The 11,939-nt window shown below is 47.2% G+C and overlaps 1 protein-coding gene across 1 annotated transcript in view; it reads left to right on the top strand.

Annotated features, from left to right (window-relative positions):
* Nucleotides 1-1,930: 1,930 nt before the first annotated feature.
* The window catches only part of zrsr2 (zinc finger (CCCH type), RNA-binding motif and serine/arginine rich 2), a 28,371-nt gene continuing 18,362 nt past the window's right edge, over nucleotides 1,931-11,939 (top strand). Inside the window, exons 1-4 of the mRNA XM_078232311.1 lie at nucleotides 1,931-2,019; nucleotides 2,203-2,282; nucleotides 9,648-9,714; nucleotides 11,292-11,400. Coding sequence (XP_078088437.1) covers nucleotides 1,976-2,019; nucleotides 2,203-2,282; nucleotides 9,648-9,714; nucleotides 11,292-11,400 — 300 coding nt within the window. The 5' untranslated portion in view covers nucleotides 1,931-1,975. The remainder of the gene's footprint in view (nucleotides 2,020-2,202; nucleotides 2,283-9,647; nucleotides 9,715-11,291; nucleotides 11,401-11,939) is intronic.

Genomic DNA, 11,939 nt, shown 5'->3' with positions numbered 1-11,939 from the left:
CTTCTCCACCTGTGCTGCCACCTTCAAGGATTTGTGGACTTGTACACCTAGGTCCCTGTGTTTCTATACTCTTGATGGCTCTGCCATTTATTGTATAACTCCCCCCTACATTATTTCTTCCAAAATGCATCACTTCACATTTATCTGGATTAAATTCCATCTGCCATTTCTCTCCTCAATTTTCCAACCTATCTATATCCTGCTGTATTGTCCGACAATGTTCATCGCTATCCGCAAGTCCAGCCATCTTCGTGTCATCCGCAAACTTGCTGATAACACCAGTTACACCTTCTTCCAAATCATTTATGTATATCACAAATAGCAGAGGTCCCAGTACAGAGCCCTGCGGAATACCACTGGTCACAGACCTCCAGCCGGAAAAAGACCCTTCGACCGCTACCCTCTGTCTCCTGTGGCCAAGCCAGTTCTCTACCCATCTAGCCACCTCTCCTTTTTGAAAGCTAACATGCAAGTGCAGCAAGCAATTAATGGAAGGCACAGCTCCAGGGTCCTGGGTTCGATTCCCGGCTCGGGTCACTGTCTGTGTGGAGTTTGCACATTCTCCTCGTGTCTGCGTGGGTTTCCTCCGGGTGCTCCGGTTTCCTCCCACAGTCCAAAGATGTGCAGGTTAGGTTGATTGGCCATGCTAAAATTAGTGTCCTGGGATGCGTAGGTTAAAGGGATTAGCGGGTAAATATGTGGGGGTAGGGCCTGGGTGGGATTGTGGTCGGTGCAGACTCGATGGGCCGAATGGCCTCCTTCTGCACTGTAGGGTTTCTATGTTTCTATGTTTCAAATGGTAGGTTGACCTTCCTCGCAAGGGGATTTGAGCACAGGAGTAAAGCAATTATATACAGCCTTAGTGAGACCTCACCTGGAATACTGTTTACAGTTTTTATCCCCTTATGCAAGGAGGTATATACTTGCCATCGAGGGTGTGCACCAGACTAATACCTGGGGTGATGGGATTGTCTTTAAGGAAGATTGAGGAGACTGGGCCTGTATTCTCTAGAGTTTGGAAGAATGAGGTGTGACCTCATTGAAACTTACAAGGTTCTCACAGAGCTTGACAGGGTGCGTATAGGAAATATGTTTCCCCTGACTGGTAAATCGCAGGATACAGGACTAGGCCATTTAGGACTGAGATGGGGAGACATTTTTCATTCTGAGGGTGGTGAATCTTTGGAATTCTCTACCCCCAGAGGCTGTGGAAGCTCCATGTTTGAGCATGGTCAAAGCAAAGAAATTGATAGATTACATAATTAGGGCGGCACGGTAGCACAGTGGTTAGCACTGCTGCTTCACAGCTCCAGGGACCTGGGTTCGATTCCCGTTTGGGTCACTGTCTGTGTGGAGTTTGCACATTCTCCTCGTGTCTGCGTGGGTTTCCTCCGGGTGCTCCGGTTTCCTCCCACAGTCCAAAGATGTGCGGGTTAGGTTGATTGGCCATGCTAAAATTGCCCCTTAGTGTCCTGGGATGCGTAGATTAGAGGGATTAGCGGGTAAAATATATGGGAGTAGGGCCTGGGTGGGATTGTGGTCGGTGCAGACTCGATGGGCCGAATGGCCTCTTTCTGTACTGTAGGGTTTCTATGAATTGATAGATGTCATTACATTAAGGGATATGGAGATAGTATGGGGAAAGTGGTGGCTATCAGCCATAGTCTAACTGAATGGTGGAACAGGTTTGATGGGCTGAATGGCTACTCCTTTTCACCCAAACAATCCCTGAGAGTACAGACTCTCAAACAGAGCACTCCTGACAGCTGGGAAAACCACGTAACCCCAGCGGCCGCCGTCACCGTGGTCCCACGTGATCCTGGCGGCTGACGTCACCGCGACCCGCATGTAACCCTCGGCGGCCGCCGTCACCGTGGTCCCACGTGATCCTGGCGGCTGACGTCACCGCGACCCGCATGTAACCCTCGGCGGCCGACGTCACCGCGACCCCCACGTGACGCCCAGCCGTCCAAAGATGGCGATGGTGATGGCGGCCGAGCCTCCAGTTCAGAAGCTGAGGTGTGTGAGGGAGGGAGAGAGAGTGTGGGGTCAGCACCGGGAGCTCATACCGCTAGATTCTCCGGAGCGGGGCTTGCTGGCCCGGGCTGTGTGTGTGTCCCGGGCTGTGTGTGTGTCCCGGGCTGTGTGTGTGTCCCGGGCTGTGTGTGTGTCCCGGGTTTCACTCTCTGTGTCTCTCCACAGCCACAAGAAGCAGCGGGCTCTGCTGAAGAAGGAGAAACGGAGGAAAAGACGGCAGGAGGGCGCCAGACAGCGGCAGGCAGGTAGGTGCAGGGCTGGATATGGGGCAGGGGCACTGAGTGTTTGCTTGGTGATGGGGTGCGGTACGTTTGGTGCTGAGAGTGGGTGCCAGGCGCTAGGGGGAGGGGGATGGGTGCCGGAGGGTGGGGGGGTGCCGGGCGCTGGGGAGGTGCCGGGGGATGGGGAGGGTGCTGGGGGATGGGCGCCGGGCACTGGGGGGGTGGGTGCTGGGCGCTCGGGATGGGCGGCGGGGTGGGTGCTGGGCGCTGGGGGGATGGGTAGGGGGGTGGGCGCTGGGTGCTGGGGGGGATGGGCAGCGGGGTGGGCGCTGGGGGTGTAGGGTGGGTGCCGGGGGATGGGATGGATGCTGGAGAGGGGGGCAGGGTGTGGTGGGCGGATACAGTATGCGGGGGGGGGGGGGGGGGGGGGCACCATGGGGTGTGTGGGAGGGGTGTGTCAGGCGATGAGTGGTGTTTGTTGGGCTGAGAGGTGGATGCCAGAGCACATTGGTGGGGGTTGTGGGGGTGCGCTGGGCACTGCAGAGTGCATTGGGGGGAGCGTGTGGGTGCTGTGAAGTGGGTGGGGGGTGTGCCAGGCACTGCAGAGCGGTGATAGGCTGTGTCAGGAGCTGTGGAGCGGGTGGGAGGTGCGCCACGAGCTGCGGAGCTCGTTTGGGGGTGGGGGGGGGGGCGCGCGGAGATGCCAGGTGCTGAGGAGTTGTGGGGTGGGAGGGTATGCTGGGTGCTGAGGAATGGGGTGGCCGTGCTGGGCGCTGAGGGGTGGGGGGCCGTGCTCGGCACTTTGGAGTGGTTGTCATGCCGGGAAGAGGGTGGTGTGCCAGGCCCTGCGGGGTGGGCGGCGCCCCGGGCACTGCTTTGTTTGGGGGCTTGCTGGACACTGCAGGGAGGGTGCTGGGCGCAGCTAGTTGGCGGGAGGTATCACATTGTACTTCTCTGCATTGAATGTCATCTGCCACCTAATTGCCCACTCCACCAACTTGTCTATGTTCTTTTGAATTTCTACACTGTCCTCTTAATGATTTACAATATTTCCAAATTTTGTGTCACCGACAAATTTGAAATTGTCCCCTGCACATCAAGATCTGGATCATTTACATCAGGAAAAGCAAGGGTCCCAATACTCCCAACCCAAACCATATCCATTGACCATTACACTCTGCTTCCTATTATTCAGCTAATTTTGTATCCATTTTGCTGCTATTCCTTTTATTTCATCAGCTATAACTTTTCATACTAATTTGTTGTGTGGCATTGTATTGAATGCCTTTTGAAAGTTCACATCAACACCATTATCCTCGTTGACCCTTTCTGTTACCTCCTCAAAAAACTCCAAGTTAGTTAAACGCAATTTCCCCTTTAGAGATCCATGCTGGTTCTTCCTAATCAACCCATGTTTTACTCATTTTATATTGTCTCTCCATGTTCTTCCTACCAAAATGCGTCACCTTGCACTTCTCTGCATTGCACTTCATCTGCCACCTATCTGCCTGCTCCAACAACTTGTCTATGTCCTTTCTGAAGTTCTACACTGTTCTCCTGAATAATTGTTTCCAGAAGCTTGACCACCACTGATATTAATCTGACTGGTCTGAAATTGCTGGGCCTGTCATTACAACCTTTTTTGAACAAGGCCATTACATTCGCAAATCTCCAGTCCTCTGGCATCTCCCCTGAGTCTAAAGACTGGATGATTATGGTCAGCGCACCTGCAATTTCCACTCTCACTTCCTTCAACAGTCTCTTCAGCACTTCCTTCTCATCAATTTTGAACCCTTCTAGGGACCAATTTTTCCTGTCTATCACTATGTCCTCCGTAGCATCTACCTCCTTGGTAAAGATGGATGCAAAGTATTCATTTTATACCTCAGCCATGCCTCCATGTGTAAATACGCTTTCAATCAACCCTACTCCTTTTTATCACTTTTGTACTATTTATATGCCTATCAAAGACTTTGGGATTCCCCCTTGTTGGCTGCCAGTCTTTTCTCATGATCCCTCTTTGCTTCTCTAATGTGCTTTTTCACCTCCTCTCTGAACCTTCTGTATTCCTCTTGATTCTCAGTTGTATTTTCTACTGATACTTGTCATGAACACACTTTTTCTTCTTTATCTTAATTTCTAACTCCTTTTTCAACTAGGAAGCTCTGGATTTGTTTTGCCTCACCTTTCTCTTTTAAGCGAGTTTCTCCTCCAACCTTATATTCCAGTCTAACCAGCTGAGCTCTGTTCTTGTCCCACTGAAGTTGGCTGTCTCCCAGTCAATTATTTTTACTCTGGATTATCTATTTTCCTTTCCTATCATTGTTCTAAACCTTCTTCTAACTGTCTCCTAAATATTCCCCCACTAACACTTGATCTACTTGACCCACCTCATTTCCAAGAACCAGGTCTAACTGTGCATCCTTTCTTGTTGAACTGGACACACTGCTGTGGACGACTTTCCTGAACATAGTCTAGGAACTTTTGTCCCTTTCTGTCCGTTACGCTATCACTGTCCCAGTATACATTTGGTTAAATAGAGTCCCCCATTATAGCTACTTTATAATGTTTGCATCTCTGTAATTTCCCTGCAGATGCACCCTTTTTGTTCCTTAGCTCTAAGCAAATTGATTCTGTCCACCATCGGCCCCAGAGCCAGCCCCAGTGTCCCAGATGGTGTCTCCTGCACCATCGATGATCCATCTCTGCCTCCTGAGGCCTCCAGCATCACAGACGCCAGTCTTCAGCTAATTCGATTCATTCCATGTGATATTAAGAAATGGCTGAAGGCACTGGATACTGCAGACTGTAGGACCTGACAACATCCCTACTTGTGCTCCAGAATTAGCCACACCCCTAGCCAAGCTGTCCCAGTACAGCTACAACACTGGCATCCACCTGGCAATGTCCGAGTATGTCCTGTCTGCAAAAAGCATGATGAGTGCAATCTAGCCAATTACCTTCCTATCAGTCCACTCTCAATCTTCAGCAAAGTGATGGAAGGTATCCTCAATAGTGCTATCAAGTGGCACTTACTCAGCAATAACCTGCTCACTGATGCTTATTTCAGGTTCCGCTAAGGTCACTCAGTTTCAGACCTCATTACAGCCTTGGTCCAAACATGGACACAAGAGCTAAACATAGAACAATACAGCACAGAACAGGCCCTTCGGCCCACGATGTTGTGCCGAGCTTTGTCTGAAACCCAGATCAAGCTATTTCCTCCCTATCATCCCGAAGTACTCCATGTGCCTATCCAATAGCTTCTTAAATGTTCCTAAAGTTTCTGACTCCACTATCCCTGCAGGGAGTCCATTCCACACCCCAACCACTCTGAGTAAAAAACCTACCTCGGACATCCTTCCTATATCTCCCACCATGAACCCTATAGTCATGCCTCCTCGTTACCGCTCCATTCACCCGAGGAAATAGTCTTTGAACGTTCACTCTATCTATCCCCCTCATCATCTTATAAACCTCTATCAAGTCTCCTCTCAACCTCCTCCGCTCCAAAGAGAAAAGACCAAGTTCCCTCAACCTTTCCTCATAAGACCTACCCTCCAAACCAGGCAGCATCCTGGTAAATCTCCTTTTCACTCTTTCCAGTGTCTCCACATCCTTCTTGTAGTGAGGTGACCAGAACTGCACACAAAATTCCAAATGTGGTCTCACCAAGGTCCTGTACAGTTGCAGCATAACCCCACGGCTCTTAAACTCAAACCCCCTGTTAACGAACGCCAACACACTATAGGCCTTCTTCACGGCTCTATCCACTTGAGTTGCAACCTTTAGAGATCTGTGGATATGAACCCCAAGATCTCTCTGTTCCTCCACATTCTTCAGAACCCTACCTTTGACCCTGTAATCCACATTTAAATTTGTCCTACCAAAATGAATCACCTCGCATTTGTCAGGGTTAAACTCCATTTGCCATTTTTCAGCCCAGCTTTGCATCCTATCTATATCTCTTTGCAGCCTACAACAGCCCTCCACCTCATCCACTACTCCACCAATCTTGGTGTCATCAGCAAATTTACTGATCCACTCTTCAGCCCCCTCCTCCAAGTCATTTATAAAAATGACAAATAGCAGAGGACCAAGCACTGATCCCTGTGGCACTCCGCTGGTAACCGCTTTCCAGTCCAAAAATTTTCCATCCACCACCACCCTCTGTCTTCTATTAGATAGCCAGTTACCTATACAATCGGCCAAACTTCCCTCTATCCCACACATCCTTACTTTCTTCATAAGCCGACCGTGGGGGACTTTATCAAACGCCTTACTAAAATCCATGTATATGACATCAACTGCACTACCTTCATCTTCACACTTAGTTACCTCCTCAAAAAATTCAATCAAATTTGTGAGGCAAGACTTGCCCTTCACGAATCCGTGCTGACTATCCCGGATTAAGCTGCATCTTTCTAAATGGTCGTAAATCCTATCCCTAAGGACCTTTTCCATCAACTTACCGACCTCCGAAGTAAGACTAACAGGCCTATAATTACCAAGGTTATTTCTATTCCCTTTCTTAAACAGAGGAACTACATTCACCACTCTCCAGTCCTCTGGCACCATCCCCGTGGACAGTGAGGACGCAAGGATCAATGCCAAAGGCTCTGCAATCTCATCCCTTGCCTCCCAAAGAATCCTAGGGTATATTTCATCAGGCCCAGGGGACTTATCAACTTTAAGTTTATTTAAAATTGCTAGTACATCTTCCCTCCGAACATCTACTTCCTCCAGCCTATCAGCCTGTGACACCCTCTCTTCCTCAAAAACATGGCCCCTCTCCTTGGTGAACACCGAAGAAAAGTATTCATTCATCACCTCTCCTATCTCTTCTGACTCCATGCACAAATTCCCACTGCCGTCCTTGACCGGCCCCAGCCTCACCCTGGTCATTCTTTTATTCCTCACATAAGAGTAAAAAGCCTTGGGGTTTTCCTTGATCCGAACCGCCAAGGACTTCTCATGCCCCCTCCTAGCTCTCCTAAGCCCCTTTTTCAGCTAATTTCTTGCTAACTTGTAACCCTCCATCGAGCCAACTGAACCTTGTTTTCTCAACCTAACATACGCTTCCTTCTTCCTCTTGGCAAGACATTCCACCTCTTTTGTGAACCATGGTTCCCTCGCTCGGCCATTTCCTCTCTGCCTGGCAGGGACATACCTATCAAGGACACGCAGTATTTGTTCCTTGAAAAAGTTCCACTTATCATTAGTGCCTTTGCCTGACAATTTTTGTTCCCATCCTATGCTTCCTAATTCCCGCCTGATTGCATCATAATTACCTCTCCCCCAATTGTAAACTATGCCCTGCCGCATGGCCCTCTCCCTCTCCATTGCAATAACAAAAGACACCGAATTGTGGTCACTATCTCCAAAGTGCTCTCCCACAACCAAATCCAACACTTGGCCCGGTTCATTTCCCATTACCAAATCCAATGTGGCCCCACCTCTTGTCGGCTTATCCACATATTGTGTCAGGAACCCCTCCTGCACACACTGCACAAAAACTGCCCCATCCGAACTATTCGACCTATAAAGGTTCCAATCAATATTTGGAAGGTTAAAGTCCCCCATGACAACTACCCTGTGACCTCCACACCTATCCATAATCTGCTTAGCAATTTCTTGCTCCACATCTCTATTACTATTTGGGGGCCTATAGTAAACTCCTAACAACGTGACCGCTCCTTTCCTATTCCTAACCTCAGTCCATCTTACCTCTGTAGGCAGATCCCCTTCGAAATGCCTTTCTGCAGCCGTTACACTCTCCTTGATTAACAGTGCCACTCCTCCACCTCTTTTACCAGCTACCCTACACTTACTGAAACATCTATACCCCGGAACTTCCAACAACCATTCCTGTCCTTGTTCTACCCATGTCTCCGTAATGGCCACAACATCGTAGTCCCAAGTGCCAATCCACGCCCCAAGTTCACCTACCTTATTTCGGATGCTCCTTGCATTGAAGTAGACACACTTCAACCCACCTTCTTGTCTGCTGGTACCCACCTTTGACCATGATACCCTTCCCAGTACCTCACTACACTCACTGACCTCCGGACTACAAAAAAAAACTTGAGGTGCATGATTGCCAGTATTTGACCAAGTGACAAATAGGAGTTCTAGCAAAACTGAAGGCACTGGGAATGAGGGGGGAAACGCTGTGCTGTTGGAGTCATACCAAGCACACAAAATGCTTGTAGTTGTTGGAGGTTTCCAGGACATCACTGCAGGAACTCCTCAGGGTGGTGTGTTAGGAGGAGGTCTTGCAGGGGCAACATCCCTTGCCTCCGAGCCAGAAGTTCTACGTCCAAGTCCCACTCCAGGACTCGATGGTCAAGGAAGGTGCCTTCATAACAACGCCAAACCAGTTGACTATCAATATATAAATCTTTCAAATATAATTTCAAGCAGTAAGAGTGGAAGAGATTCCTGGTCAGCCATGTGATGGAAAGAAAATTGGAGCCTCCAGCATCACTTTCCATTGCTCCAAGTCACAGAATGCATGTAAAAGTGTATGTTGCTACAGCAACGTGGACTCCTTTACCCAGTGTCGATAAGATTGTTACCAGTAGTGTTGGATTTGGTACCTGCTTCCTGACCTGTGGTGGTGATGTGACACCATGAGACAGACCTGCTATTGGGCAGAGAACTGAAGAAATGTCCTAGGTTCAACCCATCTTCAGCTACTTTGTCAATAACCATCCTGCCATCATAACATCAGAAGTGGAACTTGTGCTGATAATTGCAGTGTTCAGAACTATTCGTGATTCCTCAGATGCGGTCCATATGCAGCAAGACCTGAACAGCATCCAGGCTTGGGCTGTGAAGTGGCAAGTAACATTCATGCCACACAAGTGCTGGACAGTGACCATTTCCTCTGTAAACTGGGCCTTGTGCCATCACTGCAGCCACAATGGGCCAAATGGCCACCTCCTATGCTGCATCGTTCAGTGATTTAGCTTGTAATGGATTAAACTTTATTTTGGTACTGAAATACGAAAAGAAGTATTTGTGGGGGGGGGGGGGGGGAAGTATGTATCTGCTGTTTTGAATGATTGTGATAGGGTCTTTATCACAATCTCAGTTACTCAGTGAGTGATTATCTGCTACTTGAAGGTCCCAGTGTCTTAATGCAGTTACAGAGTACAATGATGAAAAGTGTTGAGATTATAGGCTCACTAGCAATTCAGTGCTTTGCCCAGGCTGTCCTTTGATTGAAGATTAGGCGAAACGTGACGATTCACTTTGAAAAATATATTGGCTGTTTTCTGATTTAATACGCGTTACATTAAAAATGGCACCCATTAATGACTTGGATTTTATACATGTTCTGATTGTGACAGCTATAAATACAAAATGATTTTCATTAATTTACAGAATTAGCTCATGAAGAGGAGGTTGAAGAGGTGGATGATCTAGAAGAAAGGGAATTGGAGGCTGAAAGGTCAGTGACTTCTTGAGACCAATAGGATGCCTTTCATTTGTAATACATGAAATAGGTTACAAATTACATTCAAAGAGAAATCAAGAGATTCAACAAGAACTGGTTAAAGCATTGAATAAAGCAATGATATTTTAAGTGATGGTTACCACCCCCACCTCTTTTTGATAAAAATGGAAATGCCCTATTGGTCTGGACTGGTATGCTGTGGATTACTATGATTTCCTATAGCTGACCTGAGAAGTCATTAAACAATAGTGATTTAGGTTTTGTTGCTTTTATGCAACTGCAATGTTAATCTCTGTGCACCTTTTCAAATGACCTTTTGGACACAGAGACCTTGATGCATATCTTGTATTTATCTTCTACAGATGTTGACACTGCTTGTCAGTAAATTCTGCAGTGAAATAGAAAAGATTACTTTTGAAGCTGCTTGTCTTAGTTTCTCTGAAGCTTCCTAAATGCAAAGAAAAAGTGCCTAACAGCAGTTTTTAAAGACTACTTGTCTTGTATATCAGTCATTTTTCCTTTCTCTGTATCACTTCATGAAATAGTATTTGAGTGGCACAGTTTACTTACCATATATGAAATGATTGTACCATATATGTAAATGTGAGGTCATCCATTTTGGTAAGAATAACAGCAAAATGGACCATTATTTAAATGGTAAAAAATTGCAGCTTGCTGCTGTGTAGAGGGACGTTGTGCAAGAATCGCAAGGAGTTGGTTTGCAGCTGCAGCAGGTAATTAGGAAGGCAAATGGAATTTTGTCCTTCATTGCCAGAGGGATGGAGTTTAAAAACAGCGAGGTTATGTTGCAGCTGTATAAGGTGCCGGTGAGGCCACACCTGGAGTACTGTACAGTTTTGGTCTCCTTACTTGAGAAAGGATATACTGGCACTGGAGGGGGTGCAGAGGAGATTTACTAGGTTGATTCTGGAGTTGAGAGGGTTGGCTTATGAGGAGAGATTGAGTAGACTGGGGCTATACTCATTGGAATTCAGAAGAATGAGGGGAGATCTTATAGAAATATGAGATTATGAAGGGAATAGGTAAGATAGAAGCAGGGAAGTTGTTTCCACTGGCGGGTGAAACTAGAACGCGGGGGCATGGCCTCAAAATAAGGGGAAGCAGTTTTAAGACCGAGTTGAGGAGGAACTTCTTCACACAAAGGGTTGTGAATCTGTGGAATTCCCTGCCCAGTGAAGCAGTTGAGGCTACCTCATTGAAGGTTTTTAAGGCAAGGATAGATACATTTTTGAACAGTAAAGGAATTAAGGGTTATGCGGGCAGGCAAGTGGAGCTGAGTCCGCAAAAAGATCAGCCATGATCTTATTGAATGGCGGAACTGGCTCAAGGAGCCAGATGGCCTACTCCTGCTCCTAGTTCTTATGAAAGGATTTTCTTTTTCAGGGTGAACTGCACTTCCTTGCTAATACAAATGTACATTGAATGAAAAATGAAATGTACTAAAATTGAAATGAGCGGACGGTGGGCTGGCTGTTGGATCCCAAAAGAGCACTGTTTTTGAAACTTTGATTCCTGCAGTAAAGGGTTATAGTAGCTTTCTCTCTTTTTAGACAGCGCCTACATGTAGAATGGTTGGAAAAAGAGCAGCAGGCACAAGAGGAATTCCAGCTGAAGAAGGAAAGAGAGGAAGTAGCACGAAAAAAGCTGGAAGAGGAGGAGGTAAACAATTTGGTTTCCTAATTCTTTCCCTTTCATCACACACCCGTTTTATTGCAGAGCAATTGGGAAAGTGAATATGGACTGTTTACCCCTAATTCTATCTAAATTAATCTGAGTAGCTGGTGAGGCTTGATGGATCTCTCAAATCACAGAGTTATTTCAAAACAGGAGGAGGCCATTAAGCCCATCATGTCTACCCCTGCTCTTTGAGTAGTTCACTTAGTGCCATTCTCTAGTCTTCTTCCTGTAACTCTACACATTCTTTTTAGATAGCAATTTACCGTCTTTGAATGCTTCCGTTGAACCTACCCCTACCACTCTCTTGGGCAGTGCACTTCAGACCTTGACCACTTGCCGAGTGAAAAAGTTTTCCCCCTCATTTATTTTTACTTCTTTCGCTGATTACTTTAAATTTGTATGCTCTCGTTCTCAATCCTTTCATGGTGGGGACAGTTTCTCCCTATTTACTCTTCCAGAGTCCTCATGATTTCGAATACCTCTATCTAATCTCTTTTCTCCAAGGAAAAGTGTCCCAACTT

The sequence above is a fragment of the Mustelus asterias genome, chromosome 17 (assembly GCF_964213995.1).
Source record: "Mustelus asterias chromosome 17, sMusAst1.hap1.1, whole genome shotgun sequence".
NCBI classification, from domain to species: domain Eukaryota; kingdom Metazoa; phylum Chordata; class Chondrichthyes; order Carcharhiniformes; family Triakidae; genus Mustelus; species Mustelus asterias.
Note: the sequence above shows the minus strand (reverse complement) of the source record. Positions and strands in the feature narration are given on the sequence as shown.